General features: G+C 40.2%; 1 protein-coding gene across 7 annotated transcripts in view; it reads left to right on the plus strand.

Annotated features, from left to right (window-relative positions):
- Nucleotides 1-21,335, plus strand: part of FOXN3 (forkhead box N3) — a 210,225-nt gene that overhangs the window by 180,145 nt on the left and 8,745 nt on the right. For 3 of the 7 annotated variants that reach the window (XM_072338318.1, XM_072338317.1, XM_072338319.1), the window contains 3 exons: nt 2,118-2,183; nt 12,747-12,855; nt 20,123-20,146. In XM_072338318.1, the coding sequence (XP_072194419.1) occupies nt 2,118-2,183; nt 12,747-12,855; nt 20,123-20,146 (199 nt within the window). The remainder of the gene's footprint in view (nt 1-2,117; nt 2,184-12,746; nt 12,856-20,122; nt 20,147-21,335) is intronic. The other 4 variants (XM_072338320.1, XM_072338321.1, XM_072338322.1 and 1 more) reach the window with 4 other exon arrangements.

Below are 21,335 nucleotides of genomic sequence, written 5' to 3' on the forward strand. Positions count from 1 at the left end.
TGAATGCTAAGAATACACCTGTCAAGATAAACTGGTTGCATCATTCTGTGATTCTTTTATATCAGAACTCTGAGCTTGTTACCCAAACAAACAAAGACAATAGGAAATGTGTTCTTTTCTGGTTGTGTCCGTCTATTCTTTTAACAGCAAAAATACTGTGCTACAGAGTTATCCAGTAGTGGGACTTTGTTTAAAGTAAAAGAAGAAAATGCAATGTAGGAACAGCCTGTAAGCAGATGCTGAAGTGGGCTATACAAATTATGATACAATAGGTACAACTTCTAACAATCTTCTGATTTTATGGTATATAAGAGGTGGAAGAATTCTGGTTTAGTTTGGCTTTACTTTCTTCGGCTTCTTTGCTTTTCCTTTTTTCTTACCCCCTTTTTAATTTAGGTAGATTATCCTTCTTCACTTTGACTAAGGGGAAACTCTTGCTGTGTGGTCGGTGTGGTGTCTGAACCCAGTGCTGCAAAATGGCATGCTCAGGAAGTTGACACATTGCTTGAGAGTGGCATTTTCAGCATGGATGCTTGCAGCAGGAGTACTGCTTTCAATCTGTCTTCAGGATTGAAAATGGACATAAGTTGGTAAAGCTGCTTTTATGAGAAGTCTGCTGGTGGCTTTTGGAAAAGAATATGCTCGTCTTGCCCAGGACTCTGACAAGCACCTGCTTTTCAGTATGTGGGCACCTTTTATACTGATTTATTCTTCTGCTACTCTGACTTTGGTTCTGCACTTACCACGTTGTTGATGTTTACTGCTTTAGCAATTAAATAATAGAGTAGTTGTATTACAACGGTATTTCCATCTGCATTTTCCTGGAAAAATAGTACATACTTAAGCTAATAAAAAATGCCCTCATATTCTTAATGGTTAAAACCTTGCCTGTGGTGTTTGTATTGTTAATAACTCTCAGGGCTTTACTCCTCATCACACTACTCTTCTAGAAATAGCTTTGAAATATATAGATACACAAAATACACATTTTTTGTAACAGTGAAAACTAATGTTCTGACATAATAGCCAAAATAAAGTGCCATGGAGCTATTAGCGGTAAATTGAATTTTTTGGTATGTAATTTAGTATAAACACTGACAAGCTGAGAAAAATAAAATAAAAACAACAAACCCGTACTCATTAGTAATTCTGTTTAGTGGCACAGAGGCAGCAGTCGGCAAGGGTGTGCGTTTTTATGTCTGCTTCAATTGCACACTTCATTTACTCGGACATGGCACAGGCGGCTTTCTCTGTCACACGGCATCACGGCGCGATTAGCGAGTTGCGCCCCGGGGCAGCTGGGACGCTTTGCTGGGGCAGATGTTCTTTTCAGCTTATTCAGTGGCCGTTCTTGGGTTGTTTACTGTTGTCATAGTTACCTGCATTTCCATAGCAGCCGTGCTGCTGTGTGTGGAGCAAGTGAACATAGTTATAAAAGGATCATATTTTGTTCTATCTCTATAACTTACCATCTGTCAACTGATTGTTGGTGATGGATTCAGAAACCAATTTAACAACAACAGCAGCCAGCTGATGATTTTTGCTTGTATTAAAGTGACGGTGGATGAGGATGCAAGTAAGTTGGTGTTTCGATGAAGTGCTGCCTTCGCTTTTCCCTAGAATGTAGTTTTATTCCCAGTCGTTTCTCAAACATGGCTGAAATCCTTTCTGACAAATCAAAAAGACCAAGCGTCATCTTCTCTACATGCTCAGGTGTAGGTGTTTCCATATGCTTTCCCACCGTCCTGTTTGCTCATCTCAGTGTGTTGATTCCAAGTTGTGATGTTGCACCTGCTTTCACAGATCCTTTGTAATGAAATCTAAATGCTCTTCACAGAATTAAATAGGAAATTTGTGAGGCTAACCAAGGCTTAACATGTGGTACCGTGCACACACGTGGGTGGTTTGTTGACATTCCTCACTGCGCTCTGATTAGTGGCAGTGTGGAGATTCTATGCAAGTTTGGGGGTGAACACAACGTGGGATCAAAGAGCCATCTGAATAATGAGCTGTTATATCATCTCACTGAAGAAATTCGATTGAACCTACAGTTTAGCAACGGGGGCAAAAAGATTAGCCCAGTTGTAAATAATGTATTTATTGATTGATTTTTCCAGATCCTGACATTGATGCTGCCACTGCCATGATGCTTTTGAATACTCCCTCTGAGATACAAGCAGGTTGTGAGTAGATATTTCTATAGCCTATAGCAACATAGACATGTAAAGTTAATATTCTCTTCTATAAGTATACAGTGTACCAGATACAAAGAAGGATTTAATGAAGAAATACTACTCTTGTAGACCCTTACACTTCCTTGACCCTTACATGATTATAATTTTGTGCTTCGTATTACATTCATTGTTACATGAATAATAGTAATCCATGATCTCTAATGTAAAAGAGGGGTTATTGTTATTCATGACGTACACATAATTTAGTAACATGCTATTATCCATACTGATGGAAAGACCTGGGGCAACAGCCAGGAAGGCAGAGAGAGAAAGAAAGCAAGGGAGTGAAGGGTACATGGCATATGGTTTTGTTTTCGTTTTGTTTTGATTTGACTCCCATCGTGTGAGTTACCACAGCCATCTGGATACTTCCCATTCACTTGGGCACCGTTTCAGCTCCTTCCTTGCACACTTCCTGCCCATTTTGCTGTTCTGCACTACCTGCTTCAAGGCAGTAGGCAGGCTCCAGGGAGGGAGGAAAGGTCGGATTTTCTGCCAATAGAATCGTACTTGTTCTGGGACAAGACCTAATGGTTTGATTCTGTATATTAGCAAAGCCTTGAAGATGCTCTGGCCACTGCTGTCCTGGACTGTGCTCATGGTTCTGTGCTCAAGGATCATCCTGTCCCAGAGAGCTTTCAGTAGAGGTATTAGAGGAATCCATGGAGAATATCACTTCACAAAAGCAGGGAATATAAGAAAACAAACGTATCTCTGGTCAGCAAGCACGGTAGTAATGCCAAGTGACAGCCAGCTCTAAAGAATCAAGGCAGAAGTTAAAATAGAAGCCATTATAAAGCCTGTCTAGCCTCACTATTGTTCTAGCTCATGCAACCAAATCCACATTCCGGGGGAAGCCTTGGTTTGTACTCTGATATTCTGCCTGGGGAAGAGTCAATTACCATCAAAGCATCCCCTGCACAACCGAGGAAAGCTATTGTCAGCCTGCTTTGTGACCCTGCCAGAGAAATATCTGTTGAGAAGCTCCTGTGGAGAGACTCTGTGATGTACCAAGAGCCTGTCCGTGCCAGAGAGGGTGGTCCCTGCCCTCCTCTCCCTCAAAGCTTTCAGGAGCTGTGGGCTGTAAAAGGGCAATCAATTCCAGCCCCATGTGTGAGTAGGAAAAAGGAAAGATTTTACCAAGGAGAGGAGGATATTTGTGAGGTTAACAGGGAATGAAATGAGCGATCTTTTGAGGATCAGAAATTTAAGTAAGTCAGAGCTGTGGGCAAAAAATGGGTACCAGAATTTGGCATATAAAACAGGATAAAAAGGAGTGAAAGAGTGAGTGTGTGAGAGACGGAGGAAGAAATACAGCACTGTGCCCAGAAATGGATGGAGAAAACACATTTGGAGGTTTGTGGAGGTCATTCTGAGGAAGAAAAGTGTAACCTTTTGTAACTTGGCATATCTCACCTCCCAGTCCCCTCCCCAGTGGGCTCTTGTGTCAGTGTCACAATGTCAAAAGTGAGACAGAGGTGAAAGCAGGAAAGTGGCTCCTTCATTGCTGTTGCTGCCTCCTTGATGTCATGAAGTATCAAGGCCTTCTTCTGTGGCTTTATGGCAGATGTAAAGACATGGGGATCTACTCAGATGCTCAGGAATCCTTTCAAATATCAGATGAAATTTGCTGAAGTCAGAAGAAAAGGTTAGGAGCATTGATCATAACCTCAGAGGTCTTTCAAATTGCAGCAAAATATTTGTGTGTGAACGCATCCTTGAGACGGTAAATCAGCCCACCCTATGAATTGCACCGAGGTTTACCTTACCTACCATTTAGGAACATCTTAGGCAACTTAAATTAATTACTAGCATGCATGAAGAAACAATTACATGAAAACATCACATTTAAAAATAGTCTTCAAATAAAAGGCAAGTAGGCTGTAAAGATTTCATAGCGATCCTGAGCATCATTTGGAAGATCACAATTCATTCTCTGCTCAGCTAGTGACTACAATACTCTGTAAATCAGCCTGTGAACTATCAGTGTGGTAAGCATGGTGACAGTGTTTGGTGTCTTGAAGATTTGGGTTCCTGTTTGTTGTATCAGACTGTACTATCAGGCATGTGCTCGAGTCATCAGGGCTGCAGAATGCCCCCTGCTTTGAAAACTAGCTTGCCTGCAAGGGATTTGAAGAGGGAGGGACATTGCTTTACAGTTTGACCACAAGTGTTCAAAGCTGCCTTCCCAACAGGATAAAAACTTGCACTTCTCTGGTTGGTGTGGGTGCTAAAAGTGTCTTGGGGGTAAAGTTAGATGCAGCCATCACTCAAAGTCATATTAAAATTTATTCTTTTAATGTGATCTGTCAGAAAGGAATCCCATCATGGTGGCATTAGAAAATCCAGGGTATACTAGGCCTTCCCTGTAACAGACTGATTAATTAACTTCAGGTTTTAAGTGGCCATTTAAAATTCTTTATGAACATCTCAAAGACTGCTGACAGCCAGACAGGAATGTTAAAATCAGCTTTTGGTTTTATACGAAATCATGAAATGGTGTGTGAGCTGGCACAAGCATTGCTCAGCGTTTGCTTCAATCACACCATGCTTTCATTTTCATGCAAAAAAAAAAAAAAAGACTGCAAAATAAGAGAGTAAAATGTTGCTATTTGGATTTTTTTGTTGGTTTGTGGAAGTTTTGCTTTATAGACTTATGAAAGTGATTGTTTGTGTTGCAGTTAATACTGGGTTGTTGACAAAGTAATGTTGGCTTTCTAACCTGTCCGGGTTGGCAGCTTTCATTCCTGGATTGTGGTGACACGGACATCAGACATTTCTAAACAGTCTCTAAAATATTAACACCTTACCATACTTTTACAAACTAAATAACTGGAGATTGTAAATAAAGACAGAAGTCACAAGTAGCCAGCGTTGTGCAGGACTCCATTGAAAAACAGTCTAGCTGGCACCAAGAATACAGCATTGAAGATAGTGTGATACACTAAGAGGGGGCAGGTAGGAACATGTTTTTAATGATTATTGTTTGTTTCAGTTTATGGAAGTCCTTGCATTTCATCAAGTTTTGTATTATTTGATTATGTTTAAAAAAAATAAGATAAAAAAATAATAATAATTAAAAAAAAAAAACAAAAAACAACAAAACACAAAACAGGAACACCTGCCTCCTTTAGTAGCAGCTATCACAGGTTATGAATACTTCAGATTTCATTAGTAGTGGAACATGAATATTTATGCCAGGATATGTGACTTGCATTTACCTCCAGGTATTTTTACCTGGAGGGGACTCAGTTTTGGCTGGTTCCTTGTGGGCAAGTTGTGCCCAGTGGCTGGGCCTTTGTGCTCTGATGGGAATCTGACTCTCAGGGAGGCCAGGGGCAAAGACAGCAAACAAGTAATGAAGCTCTGTCTGGAAGCTGCAGCTACTCGATGAGAGAAGCCCTGGTGTTATTTTGTATGACTGTTGAGATGTTCAGTGCTTCACTTCTTAGCAGTGACTTGGATGTAAGTGCTACCAGCTGGCACTTCCAGCAGCATGCTGTCCTCAGCTCCAAGGTGGTATCATCCTGGCATGCTGTTTAGTCTTGCCAAACTGTGTTTTGCCATGCAGAGACTGGACATAGCGTTCAGTGGTTCTGCAGTGCTTTTGGGCTACCAGAGGTTCAAGTCACTGTGAGCATTTTAAGTAGCAGTACTTTTTTGATCAGGGGGATTGTTGTGAACTTGAAACAGTTTGCTCAATTTGTATGAAAAAGTAGTTGTGCATAACCTACTGTTGGTAGTAGTGCTGGTGAAACACACCAGGTCAAAGTGTTATACTTAATGTGAGTAGCTCCTGACTCATCTATCATAGACATAGCCTTGAATTCGGGAGTAGTCCTTTGCATGTTGTTGTATGATGTGGGAATCGCATACCAATGCAAGCATGTTGACCAAGCTGCAATTTAATACTGTAATACTTACAGCTGTAAGCTGCTTGCAGATAGAGTCTGGGAGGAAAGCAGGAAACTCCAAGAGAGCGCCCTCAGCTCCCAACATTTATCTTTCAGTTTGTTTCTATTCATCTAGATTAGCTGGAAAGTGACAGCCTTCAGGATAATTCATGACAATGTTTTTAGAGTTGGTTCCTTATTGGAGGCTGAAATGCTCTGCTAAGGATTTTTGGGAAGATAGGAGAACGGAGTTTTGCTGGGCACTTTTTAAATGGTTTAAAGACATTTTTCAAGGGTGAGATCGACACCTCCCTGTTTTGGAAACCTTTCTTGTCTCAAAGCATCTGTAACCCAGCTTAAATACGTTCAGTACATCTTAAATTCAGCGGGATAAGAAGAAATTCTTGAGAAAAGTCTGCTTCTATACTAATAAAAATGTATCTCAATGAAATTCAGTTTATAAGCAAATGCAAGGAGATTGAATATGTGGAATATATATATTTACAGAAATGAAGGAAAAAAGAGTATAAAATTGTCTTAAGAACAAACAGAAATCCTGCGAATAGGATCAAATAGAACATGTTGTCTTCTCGGTGCATTTTTATTGTATGTGAAATTTGTGAACTGCTGTTGTTCTGTTTGTAAGCTTGTGGACAAATTACTTGCTGTAGCTGATGAGGCAGCTTCCAGCCTTACTTTTTATATCAGAAAAATGATAAATCATAGAGAGTGAAGTGTTTCATAAAGCTGTTTCTGCTGACAATTCTGTAACAAAGCAAAAATTGGAAAAGCTTTTTCATTGGGTTGAAACTTTCCATTCCATTCAGTTTGAGGGGAATGGCATCCTCAACTTCTGTTAATGCAGATTCTGTTTCTTAACTTCTGCTTTTTCAGTATTATGTCACTAAAGTGAAGAAATGAAATTGGAGAGAGAACTTACTGTTCTGATAGATAGTTTCTCCCTGCTCCTTTTATTTGGATTTAGCAGTAAGTTTTGTTTGTTTTAGGGAATTTCAGGGTTTGGGGATTGTGAATTTTTATTCCATTTCTGAGCACAAAAGTATTTCACTGCCAGTCTGAATAAGCAGCGCTGTTATTAACCAGTCCCACTGTCACCAAAATGGTTGGGTGGCATTAGATTAGATTAATTTTACTAAGTGCTTTTACTTAAGGTGTGAGTGTGGTAGGATTGTCAAAATACACTTTTCCCTCCATGCTCAATAATTTTGAGCATGGAGCAGACTGCTGGGTTGGATGCATCCTCAATGTGCAGTTTGTTAGGGCTGCAGATTGTGGAATCTGTGAGTTCTGAAAAACATTCTCTTAAATAGTGAAATAGAACGTGTAAGGGAGACTGCATCAAATTGATGCCTGGAATAAGAGTGTTGAAGTGAAGAAAGTTACGCATTTTGCAGATAGTATTTGCTTCTGGCAATTTCTGATGTCCCATCAATTACACATCATCAGCAATTTCCTGTTTTCAGTGCTTGTAGCCTGAGATAAAGTGTTCTGCTAAATGCTGTCCTGGAAGAAGAATTGGCAGAAAGAAGCTAAAGCTGACAGATATTAGCAGAAATTCGGTATCTCTTGCCTATAGTAATTTCTTCTGTGCTACATGAGATGTCTCAGGGAAGAGAGGCTGACATAAATGCGCGTGCCATTCGATGACAGGTGAGGCAGAGAAACCAAACTGTCCCAACAGAATACCACCTTCGAGCTTTGAAAAGTTCTCTTTCAGTAAATATTCATTTTCCCTCGCTACTCCAACAGTTCCTCATGCCAACATTTGACCAGGAAGTCAGGTTCCTTATTTAGTGCAGAGCTGCAGTGTCAGTGTGCCTGCTCACACTTTCTACTGGGCATTTCCTCCACCTTTTCTGCTTAAGTTTTGCTGATTTGACACACTGTGTTTTGAACAAGTCCAATCTTCAGAGAATGACCCGGTCTGACATGGGTTTGGTTGTTGTGAAAGGCTCAGACAAGGTTGTTAGCTCAGCTGGATGGGAGGAGTTTGTTTCTCACACACTTGCTCTGTGTAATCTCACACACTTGTGAGATTATAGGTGTCATTTGCCAAGGGTTGTGTTGAAAGAAGTCCTGCAGTTTGAGGCATTGTACTTAAGGATATGCTTGGAGTTGGAACAGTCCTGCACCAGCTGTGGGATGGTGATGCAGCCCCCATGTTATTTTCCACCTCTGGCTGCTGAGTACAGTCTGCAGAGCAGCACTGGATTTTTGTATGCTTCTGTTGGATCTTTTTAACGTTATCTAACGTTTTGATGAATTCTGATTACGGTATGTTCTACCACATGGCACTTACTTTATTGTCTGTTAAACTTGTTAATGTAAAAGTTTGCTGTAGAGTATAAAAGACAGAAAGATTATTTTCCCCTTGGAGAATTTCAGAGGTGTAGCTCTGATTTTTGATGTTATATGTATTGCTTCTCCACAGTCAACCACCAGAGACGTGAAATTCCACCAAATTCTGTTCCCGTTGTGGAATTTCAGCAGAGCAGAGTAAGATCAAAAATCCTTTGCCTCCTAAACACAGCGGATTAGAGGCAAATTCTCTGTATTGTTTATCAGTGTTTACTCTAATAGAAATGTTTCTTGGGTTTTACGTTTTCTGAGAGTGAAATGAGATCCATTGCCTCCTTCAGAACAATGCAGTGATGGAAGCCGAAAGGTGAACAATGATTTTATTCTTTCAGACCCTTCAAGTTTCACTAAGAACATTTTATGAAAGAAGAAACCTTTTATCAAAGAGGTGTACTGATCGTTTTGCATTGTTTTTTTGAGTCGTATTTCTCAGGCATCACCATCTCTAGGCGCTCACACAGAAAAGGTGTAAATTGCATTTCACACTTCTGCCTAGGAATGTGGATCCGTGTAACCTGCCTGTGCCTTTGGTTAAAGAAGCATTGCTAAAGAGAACTCTGGACTGTAAGATGTTAGTACACACCAGCACTGATTTTTGATACGATTTAGAGTAAATTATTTTACCCCCACACCTTGAATTTTCAATCCAAAATATAAATAACTAACCTCAAAGTAAGGTTTCAAAACTTAATTAAAGCTAGAAAGGCACGAATGTATCTTTGGACTGAAAGCTCTGTGTATTTTCCAGTAAATAATCCATGAGCTTTCAAAAGTGCCAACGTGTGAAAATAATTCCTTGGATATTCAGTAACCATCTTCGTACAACCTGTGCGAAGGCAGGGATAGTATCTGGGTAGCAGGGACAACATATATATGGAATGTTTGTAGGCATCAACAATTAAAAATAACTTACTGTCATCTTTGGAGGGATGGGTGTTGATGCTGCTTGAAATGCCTCCTTTAAGTAGAGATGCGTGAGCAATAGGTAGCAGTCACACAATGCCAACACTGGCTGTGTGGATAACCTAGAAATGAGTAACTTCTGCTGCTGCATTGTTTTGATCACCACTGCACTTCTATTGCATGTTAAGGATGCCATGGAAACTCCTTTACCAATAAGTTATGCTTTTTCTGGTTCCAGATGTTTACAGGAAAGATACACTGCACTGTGTAGACTCCTCCTGTGGTTGATCCCTTGCACGCAGCCTTTCTGTTTGTCTACATAGCTTAACTAGTGATAGAGCGGTACTGCTGCATTGTAATTCAGGGAGTTCGTGTGCCTCCGGTGGCGCAGCGGTAGAATTCCCGTTTGCAACACCAGGGGGCCCGGGTTCGAATCCCCCCCTGTGGAGCAGGGGGTAGAAGTGCCGCTCTGCTACACAGAGGGCTCGAATCCCGGGAGTTGGACTCGATGATCTCTAAGGTCCCTTCCAACTCGCACAATACTATGATACTATGATACTATGAGTTTGGGGAAACAAAAAGAGGAATGAGGACCGGTATCACTGCTATTGCAAGCTGAAATAACTACTGAATTCTAAGTATTAATTTGAATATTCAAAGCTGTGGTGTATCTAAGAAAAAATTAAGGCTTTTTTTGGCTCTAGCAGTACTACCAAAGTTTTTGGGTAGCACACTGAACAGACCAGGAGTAACTGAGGTGAATTTCATCCATAGGAATAGGTACCAGTGTGTCAAGGGGTCTCTTTGGGGATAGTTCCAAAGAACAGCAAACTTATTTTTATTTTTTCTTCTTTTCTTCTCCTTAGCATTTGTTAATTACTGAAGGGAAGAGGCAGAATATGTGTGTTCAGACTGGAATCTTTTTAAATGTGAAACTTTTGGAGAGGTTATTTCCAAGTAGCACAGCATGACTTTATGGGTGGAGGAATTTTGTGAGTGTAGATATTAATAAATACAAACTCCAAGCTACAAAACATGGAGTACTTTATGTACATAAGAGGGCAGAAAATTGAAACTCTGAGAAAGCCGAGAAGAAAAGACATGACCCAATGGTTGTGGAGAAGTGATGGGTGAGAGTGAACGGGATTTTTGAAAGAAGCAGTGGAGGTGTCGGTGAGGCAGAAACAGGGAGAAAGGAGAGAAGAAGGGATGATAAATATCAGCTAACTCTGCCAACAGGCTGGGATAATTAAGTCACTGTGGAAAGAAGAGTTTGGACATCAAGGAGTCTGTTGCTCCTTTTCCTGCCGTAGGATTGTCAATGTGTTTGCTTTGAAGTTGTGTATGTATATTTATTTAGTCAGCACACATAGCGAACTGACAAGTGAGTGTGTGTGTGCATGCCTAAATGGTTTGTTTCAGTATAAAACTCTATGGTTTGTGTCTGAGTGAAGATGAAATTACCATATCTCTCTAGGTCAAATTTCTTGGTTCATTTCTTTTAAGGGGACTTTGTAAATGCACAGAAACTGTACTATGTAGTGCAGGATGGCAGAATGAAATCTGTCCTTCTTGTAATCCTGCTGGGAAATTACACCTGTTGGAAGTTTCACCTTTTTGTTGATTTTTAGATATTTAGCAAGTTGATATGTTACCTTAAATCTGCCCATTCTCTGTGTGTTTTCTGCTAGCCGTATCCTTGGGCAGAACACTTCACTTTTACAGTGTTGTTGTTTTGGCCTTCTTAGGGTTATGCCGTTGAAACAAATAAAATAAAAATCTCAGTCTGCGGAGTTATTAGCAAGAGAACATTCCTCTGTATTATCTACAGACCCAAACACAGCAACACTGAAAGCCCTGAGCGAAGTGTACACGATCGATTGCTCATAATCCAGTGCTGGAAGAAAATGTGCACAAAGTAGCGAAGTATAAATAGCAAAAAGCAATTTTAAAATTATTTTGGTCATTGAAAGCTGACCCTGGTTGTTACAAAGTAGGTTCTGTAATTTTGGCCATTTGAGTCTGTACTTAAGCACCTAAATATAAATGACCTATTCTTTGGAGGTTCTCAGTAGCAAGGGTGGTATCACACAGTGGCAGGATTTGATTAAGGGGTGATGTGCTCTTACCAGCAGGAGAAAAGAAGATTATTTTCCCAGGACTAATCTTTGTGGTCTTGAATGAAGCAAGGTGAGCATCAGGATGGCAGGAAGGGGCCCATGGATCTGGATTGGTGTTGATAGATACTTCAGCAGCTTAAAAATAATGTGTTTCTAGGCCTGGATGTATTTCTCTGCCTCAGAGCACACTAACATTTTGGGTATGGGCATTTGAAGTCGGGCATGTGTACTTTGATTCTAAGGCTGAATGAGTTTTCTAGTTGCTCTGTAATTTGTTCAAGTACAACCTTTGAAAGTAAAATTCTGTACCTGTTTGTATTTATTTAATGTGTATTTTTATAGCATCTATGTGTTTACGATAACGCGTACACAGTAATGGTATTCATTGTCCTTTCAGACATTCCCCATTGGGGTAAGGTATGGTACAAATGCTGCTGACTTTTAGTATTAAAAAAACGAACTGACTATGGACATTAAAGAAGCGTGTTTGGGTGAAGACTATTAGCGGTTTCTGTTCAGTCTGCAGGGGCTTAACAGTTGTGCAGTTAAGTCCCTGGAAAGTGCAGGTGCATTCAGTAGTCCTGCAGCACAAGGAGGAAGAAGAAAATTCTGAGGACACAGAAAAGCAGCTCTGTAGAAATGAAGTACTCAGATGTTGGTTAAATTCTTACTGGCCAGAACTTCAGTGCTTGATTCCCAGTCCAGTGACAAGTCCCCAATGAAAATTCCTATCCCCAGAGAGCAGAGTCTGTGCCCCTCACTCAGGTCCGAGAGCGGGCTGCATGCTGCAGGCACCTTACTGCTGGCTGCTTACGTTCTGTTTGTCTGTAAAGGGTCATTGTTTCTTACAGTAAATGGATGTTACATCTGTGCTCAGAGCTGTTTTTGACTCTTCAGCACATACATTCCCAGAAGAACAGTGATTATAAAACCAGTGATTTGATTGTGCAAGGAATGATCTGCAGCAACTAGGTCAGGCAGTGGCTTCCATAAGCCACTTTATCACTAGTTGCTGTCAGAATATTTGCTACGAATAAAGCATTGAAAATAGGATGGCATTCACAAGAGTTGGGACGAGATGCTGGAAGGTAAGCAGTGCACTACACAGGCCTCTCCGATGTTTTCTCAAGTCACTGCAAAGCTTAACTTCATGTTTTGCTCGCACACTTTGCAGGTGTTTTCTTTAAAGGAAAAAATATACTCTGTTTGTTTTTCAGTTCCTCCAGGAGTGATACAGAATGGAGCTCGAGTTCTGAGTAGAGGAATATTTCCTGGAGCCAGGCCATTGCCAATCAGCCCTATAGGAAGCATGGCTGTTGCAGTAAGGTAAGAGTGGCTCATTGTGAGATCTTTATGGAATAAATTATTATTTTTGCAGAAAATGTAATATTATGCATAAGCTTGGAGCATGGGAAAATTTACTGCTTGCTAATGCTTAGGAGATTTTAAATGAAAGAAACCCTCTGCCATTCAGAACACATGGGCTGTCATTCTTTGCAAGATAGTCATGGTATTTCTGTCTTATTTCATACAGGCTTATAAAGAACCTCGTTTTGTTTTCACTAGCAAGTTGAAGGCAGCTTTCTGTAAGAAGCTCCCCGGGTGACCTCTTTTTCTTAGTGTGGATGTGTTTTCCTGCCCCCATTCCCCTTTAAAGACAGTTTCCTGATGATTATTTTTTTCTGGGATTAAATACCTATAGCTGTCATTTCGTTATTAATGGAGGTCTTTGTGAGATGGTTTCTTTCATTACAGATTCTTTTTCAAGGTTATACCGAGACATTCAAGGGTAAAACGTTGTTTGAAGATGCTCGACTTTTTTTCCCAGAAAGCAGGGCACTAAGGGACATCTAGTGATGGCAATAAGAACTGTGGTTCAGCGGTTTACTTTACTTAAAGTAGTGATGGTTTATTGTTGCACAAACAATTTGCCTCAGGTGTAGCTGTGTTTTCAGTCAGTCATAACAGAGGATAATTCAGTCAAGTGTGCTGCCAGTGCAAAAAAACCTCACATTATTGGTAAAAGCTGTTCCAGCTCAGGCAGTTGGATATTCTGGGTGGGATTTCATATTCAGTGCTGTTGCTGCTTTGCTGGGCTGTCCCAGTTGCACACTGATCTCAGTAAATGGTTGCAAGGCAATGAAATGAAGGAGCTTGATAACTACTTGTTCCATCATTATTTACTTGGGATTTTTTTCCGCTTGCACTTTATTTTTAATCTCTTTACATAATTATTGTCTGACTCCTTGGGGGCAGTTTTTACATCCAAAAAATGGAGACAGAGAAAACCTCCGATATTCATGTAATCTTGATGACTAAAAATGCAGAGAAGGGAGGACTTCGATGGGCACCTGTTTCAGCTGATTTTCATATTTGCTGTGCTGCAGAGATACAGCCCTGGAGGTCATCCTCCAGAGGTCTGCAGAGTTTCACTTTCCTGCAGTCTGGTCTTGCTAGCAGGGAAGGAAGCCATCTTCAGTGGCTTTGCTTCTAGCTTTGGCTGGGACTTGTATTCTGCAGTGGGGACTGCAGAGCTGTGGGACTGCTGGATTGTATGGATATATATCCACATATTTAGAAAGTGACCAAGCTAAACAGAAGATGCAGTGGTCTGAATAGTCTCTGAATATGCAGCTTATCTGCACTTCCAGCTTAGGACCCTTCCTTAAGAAGAGGAGACTTTCTGTTCTGTAATCAGGGCTAACTTAAGGAGGAGACGGATCTGTTTTTCCATCCATGGCCACTCAAAAACTTTCTTCTATGTAGACATCTCCAAATTGCTGTGTTGTAAGGCTGCATATAGATAACTTTTATACATTTTTGAGGACTTCTCTTTGGAGTGAGAGGGGGCCAGCAGGTAGAACAGGACCTTCACCAGCTACCTGCTAATCTAGATTTGGGAGATAAGGGATTTTACTCTTCCCTTGCTTACGTTCTTTTTGCTCTGTCTCAGAGAAAAGCATGTGTAATTTGTTAACGCAGACATATTTCTAATTCTTTTTGTTCTCTTTTCCAGCCTTAGGCAGTATTAGAAATAGCTTGCTAGGAATATATTGCTGATCTGCATGATGTCTGCTCTTCTTTAGGAGCTTCTGCAATGTCTTCTCTTCTAATTCTTGGAAAAAAATAAAAAGGAGAGGATGGGAAGAGCAGGGAAGAGTCTGTGAGAGATTTGGATAAGTTAAGGGATTCTCTGCTGTAGAACAAGTTCAGAAGAGAGTTTTGTCTTGTGCCTACTGGGGATATTAAGATTCAGAATTTCTTTAGGAAGGTCAGTTGGGATGCATGGTACCTCTTAGAACATCGTCCGGACCTCTGAAAACTGAATATTTCTGTTACTGTAAAAACAACATCCCGTTTCTTGGTGGTTGCTCCTCTCTTCAGATATGCACAGCTAAATGGAGCCTGTTGTGCTGAGCTTTCATGGCATCTCATGGAAATTCATACAACTTCTGCTTATCATGTACAGCAGAGGGAGTTCATCACAGTGTCTGCACAGCCTGCCTCTGTTGCTGTGCAGAGTGGGAGTACTGCTTATGCAGAGCTGCCTTCCCTGTGTGGAGGAAGTTGCACTGGTCAGACTGGCAGGAGATGCTGTCAGAAATCTCCCCTTCCAGCTTTCACCAGCAGCAGGTCTGGTGGGCAGCCATAGCAAGTGGTGTACTCTGATTTTCCAGTTAGCCTGCAGAAATTGTGTCCCTCGGCCTATATGTTCAGGGAAAGACAGGCACCTTCTTTCCAATAAGATTTTACTCAATTGTGTATTTTCTGATGTTCTGAATGAAAAGCCATAAATCAGATTTCTGTTCATTTAGTTCTGTCCTTTGCCTCCACTTAGGTTTCAGTTTTGTGTCATATGCTGAAGAACGCAGCAAAATGAAAGATAAAAGTCTGTGCAGATAGATTTGTTACCAAACGGACCACGTGCAAATAACTTACAGTATGTTACCCTGATGTGCGGACTGCCATTCCTGTCAAAATAGAGTCACAAGTTTGATCTTAGGTTAAATTTGCAGTTGTAATTAGGCAGAATGTTTTGATAACTCTGTTATTCAGAAGGGAGGCCAAAACCACAGGACATAACCAGCAGACACTGAAATCAGTGATTTCTGATACGTTAGATCCCATTAGTTGGGAAGTTAACTGTGCAATTGTTGCTGTTCTGTCCCTGCACAAGATATCAATGTGTTGTTGCTTCCATGTAACTCCGTACAGTTACATTATCCTTTCTATGTAAAACAAAATACGATGGAGTTAAGTAGGATGAATTAAAAAACCCTACTAAGTATCTAGTAGTTAGCAGCAACGAGTCCACCAGTTTCCATAAATAGAGAATAGCAGTTGAAGAGGGCATCATTATGTTGTAGTGCATTTGGCTTAGATTGCACAAATAGGCCTTTCGTTCCAAACTAATCTACGAACAGAAAAGGCATCCCGCACTGCTTTTACTTAGAAAATCATCTACTGGTGTTAAATCTCCACAGCAGAGCATAATTGGTTCTCTTCTGACAGTAGCTTTTTATTCACTTTATTCACACCACTTTTAGCTTGTTTATCATCCATATTTTCCATGTTGTGGCTGACAAGTCTAAGACCCACCCAAAGACAGCAGGGGAAAACAGCGCTTTCAAAGCTGTGCAGTGTGTAGTGTCTCTCTTACATGAGATCCATCATATGTATTTTTGGCAGACCATGTCACCATACAGTTCCCCAAGTGAATCTCAAAGCAAATGCAGTGGTACTCTGAATACATAGAAAATAAAATACTGACTTATAAAGGTATTCAGTGAAAGCAACCAAAGCTAGTAGTGGCTTACATGAACAAGGAGCTGACTGTGCTTCGAAGGCAAGCTTTTGTTCTTAATATGTAAAACTGGAAAATATCCTTCAGATGTTTCCCTAGGAGGACTTCTGTAGACACTTCAGTGGGCACAGTCTCTATCAAAATGACCAAAACGTCTGCAGCATGCATTGTGGCAAGGTGCAAGAAGCTCTGTCAGGTGCGATCACGTTCTGAATTCATAATGTGGTACCAATTACACCAACCCTTAGGAAGAACATGAGCTTGGGAGAGTTGTTTGGACTACCGTGCCAGTGCATTCAGCAGAAACCTTTCTCCATGATGTCTGTAAACTGCCTTGCTTTTCTTTAGCACATGCATGGACTGTGTCTGTGCACATCCTTCCCAAAGCACTGTAGACCTGCTAAGTCTAAGCCTTCCCTGCCTGCACTGGGCAAATCCCCTGAGATGAAGTTAGTGGAATTTCACTCCACAGAAAACCTCAACAGCTGTGTGGCACAGCTTGTGGCACAGTGTTACCTTGACGTTTGGTCCAGGTTAGTCTGCAAAAGATGTTTTGCTCAATATCCCTGGCAATATTTATGCAATAGGCCTTTTTTGTTTGTTTGTTTGTTTGTTTTCCTCTGCTCTGAATGTTCACTGTGCTACAGAGGCATTTTAAACATCATTTGGATGGGCTCCCAGGGGACCCAGGCTTTATGGCACTCTAGTCTTCAGTACTTGTACTGTGTAGGCATGCTTCCTCACTTTTTGGTCAGATTCAGATGCCATCAAAAGTAGGACTGGATTGTGAATTCTTTCTTTACTAATACAGAACCTGCTGGTTCTGTGTTCTGTCCTAATCCTGCATTTCCCACTGAATTAGACAACTGAGGAAAGCTGATGCTTTTAGCTCCAACTAATTTCCTTTTACTGTTGGAGTTGTTGCTGCATGTTTGTTGCTAGCCTTGGTCCACGAGGCTTTGCAGTGTGTTCAGTGGCCAAATGGAAACCCTATCCCATATCATTAGCCAGCAAATTCACCTGAGATGCAGGTAGAGAAGAGGGAAGCAGAGTTCACAGCTACTTTGCTGGGAAATATTAAGGAGCGGGTAAAGCCTTTAGGATTTGGGATGAATAAGGATGCTAAGCAGAGCCTTTCCTAATAAAGATGCCATGGCTGGACTTGGCAGGATGGAGTGTAGTACTGACCCTCTTTGCTTACCTGCCATTTATTTTCTCATATTTCAGCAAGGTGAATCCAAGGTATGTTTCAGGAGCTGGCTGAAAACTTAGACCCAAATTTTTCTATGCCACTTCATGCCTATGTAAGAGATTCAATTACTTTTAGTTATGTTTGTTATTAATATGTACATATATATATATATATATATAATTAATATAGATTAAAAATAAGAACTGATGAGAAATGATTTATTTCTGTTTTTAAATTCTCCTTTCTCACAGAACATTTCTAACTTCCAAAGGGATTTCAGTGATCTGTAAATTGCATGCAGGAATTTACAGGGAATTTCCCAAAGTGAAAAAATTTGCCATTCAGGTTTCTGAGGCAGTTTCTTAGAGAATGGAAGCGCATCCACACTGGCAGAGCTACTGCTTTTCCTTCATTTTGAAATGAAAATATAATGCAAAGCCAACAAAAGCGCACATACCCAAAAGCAGCATTGACAGGCCTTAGCTACCTCAGCAGCATTATATTTTAAAATAACTGTTTTGTTTCTTTTTTAACTAGTAATTCTGCATTTCCTCTACTGCTCGCCATCACTGGAGTTTCACAAGAATGGCTGTTGTGCCTAATTTTATTTGAAGAGGCAATATTGTTATTTACAATTATTATAACTTCAGATTTGTAGGGCAATTACTGCATTGCACATTGAAATCAATCATTCAAGAGTGATTAAATAAACCAAACATAAGAAACTTGCGCAGCATAGAAGCCAAAGGATTGTAGGATTATATGCTCTCGTGTCTGTAAACGGTTACTTCTGCTTAAAGGAACTGGTAGATATTTCCATTTGTAAATTCTTTACTGTACATTCTTAACATTCTTGTGTATTGCTGATATGATCAGCTTAACAAACCCGACATCATCCTTGTTGGATTGCTTTCCCCTTTTCACCTGCAGCAGGCAGGGTGAGTTGTCCTTGGGATGACTGAAGAACCAAAGATGGATCTGATGGTTATTTATCCTGCAAAAAGAACTTCAGATTTTCTGTTGCTATTGACAAAGTGCTCTTTCTGCTAGCAGTTCATGATTCATGCTTGTTATGGTTCTTCGCATACAATTACTCTGTGAAGTATCTCTGCTAAGAGCTTCCATCAGTAGTAGACTTCTTGTTTTAACTCAGTAACCCCTGATAGAATCTCATCATACAGCAAGTGAGCATCACTTGCCTTCCATATGCTTGCTTATTGTCCTATCTGCCGATCTGTAGTGTTCATAAATAATAGTTTGACTACCTGTATCTAAAACTGACTCTCCTGAATTTTCCTCTGAAATCATATTACGTATATGGTAAAAGACTGTTAGCAAACCTGGAACGTGTCAGAATGCATACACTCAATTTACATTACCAAACTATATTGCTTTCTTTGTATCTTTAACTGTCTGTTTCCAAAACTCACACTACCTTTCATCCAAAATGTTCAGAGGGATTAAGCTGGTATTTAAACTGTACGTAGGTTTGTTTTGTTCAGCAAAGGAATATAGCTGTCTGTGATGTGGAATACACCAAGTATTTTTCAGTCAAACTTCTCGCCATGTTCCAGACAGAATGGAGACTGATTTCTGCTGCATCCCAAGGAAGACTCCTTTAAAAGGCAGAAGCAGTGGCACTGTGCAAAAGCAATTGTTTCATTACTGAATTGAGATCCAGCTCCTGTGGGCTCCATTTTGCTCCTGATGAAATTAGTAACTCGTATCAATTTACAAGGGGAATGGAATCAGGTTTTCAAAAAGCCAGCTTATCTCTGTAGACCTTGAGGGCTGTGTAATTGTGCTACAGCCAAACTGAAATATTCTTAAAAGCATCTGTGCGTGGTACTTTTAGGTGTGTAACTGTGGTAAAGAACCCTCAAGCAAATAAGAGTCTGTAGGATGAAAAGCTCCCAGGTCTGCCCCATGGCCTTTCCTTACAGAGGCAGGCATATCTGAGAACATGTCCATTTCTGGAAATGTTGAAATGAAGTGCTGAACTAGAAAATGGGGAAATAATAAGGTATTTCTTCAAATTTTGTCTCACTGTTTTACTAAGCACACAACTCTCAAATTTTTTTCTCCTATATAATTGAATACTAATCCAGACATCAGAGCAAGTGCCTGTTTTAATGAACTATTGTTGTTCCAGTGACAAAGTTAGAAGTATAAACAGAATTTTGAGCAAAAATAGATTCAGCTGGCCAAAATTTGTCGCCTGAAGCCTGGGGGAGTTGTGTCTGCTGAAGATCTGCATTGAACCTAGTAGATCACCAGACTGATGTGTTACTGAGTGCGTGACTGGATAAGAGCACAGTATGGAGCTTGACAACGTCTCAGAAACATGTGCGGATTATTAATGATTTAGATAATATTTTACTCAACTCTTATTTATGTACTAATATCAACTGTAATGGATTGTTCCTATGCTTTGACCTGTTACCTATCAGATGAATTTACTTTCAGGATACGTGAATTTTGCCCTGATGAATATCCTAAGTCACTCTGCCTGTTTAACTCATTTTCATCTCCGCAGATATCCTTTGTTACTTCTCTCCTTGACCTTCTTTCTCTTCCTTTTTTATTTCCCCAAGCAGAACTGGTTGGAAATCTTTCAAAATGTAAGTGAAAAACATAAAGATTTTTCTGAGATGCGAATGCTGTTCATTTCCTGACCAGTTCCACCATAGCTCCTCTTCTTTTGAAATGCATTATTTCCCATCTCCTCCCACTTATTTTAAAGTGACCTTTTTTTTTTTTTTTAATGTCCTTTTGTGTCTTTCTTTGCCATCATCCCCTTTTGTGATCATTCCTGTGGGATTGTAACCACACAGTAGTGTACCTTCCCCCAGGACGTTGCTCCTGTAATCCCTGGGCCTTTTCATTCCATTTTTTAGGTTTTTTTTTAGGGGATTGGGATCTGGAGTATGTCTCTCGGGCAGAGCTTTTGGATCCAAATTAGAGCCCCTTTGTGGAAAAGCAAACACTAGACTCAAGAGGGGGAAAGCCAGGGAGGTCTTCTGGCACGTGGTCCTCAATGGAACTGTTGTCTTCCTTTTATTGGTAGTTTCTGAGAACAAATAGAGGTAGATCTCTAACACAAAAATGTGCATCTTGATTTAAATCCCATCTGTCAGAAGCCTTGTTCATTAGTAACCTAATCCGTAAGAATTCTACTTGGATTCCTACCTATTCTGTCCTGTGTTTTTCCCTTGGAGCAAGAATTTATTGGTGGCTTTATATGGGGAACTAGGAGCATGTGATTTTTATTGAGCCACATTGCCCTGACTATTAGCTGCCCAATAAAATCAAGTAACTTTAATTTTATGCTAATTTATGATAATTTTGAACATCTTTAAATGTAAATTTACCCTAAAAATGAAGAATCTGTCACTTAAAATGCATCTCATGCCTCCTTGTAATGACTGATCTTAAGGAGTTGGTTATAAATTCACCTTTCAACTAGTTTAGTATGGATGATTTCTTCTTTTAAGCATTTGGCATCCTCTAATGACAACCCCTGCAGTGGGAAACCATCACAGAGTAAATGCAGCTGGCATGCTGCACAGTCATGAATGACATTGCATTTAGTTATTAATAATTGAAGGAGCATTGTGTATTCCTTCTGGGTTTTGTATATAATTTATGGATCATAAAGCTACTTGAAAATCTAAGTGAAAATAATTTTATTGAGCAAAAGTGGCTGCTAATAACTGTGCCTTCTGTTACATATATTTATCTGAAAGTACTGTAAATAAGAACATTTGGAGAGACTGATTAATGCACTGCCTTTTAGCATCGTCCTGTCAC

The sequence above is a fragment of the Excalfactoria chinensis genome, chromosome 5 (assembly GCF_039878825.1).
Source record: "Excalfactoria chinensis isolate bCotChi1 chromosome 5, bCotChi1.hap2, whole genome shotgun sequence".
NCBI classification, from domain to species: domain Eukaryota; kingdom Metazoa; phylum Chordata; class Aves; order Galliformes; family Phasianidae; genus Excalfactoria; species Excalfactoria chinensis.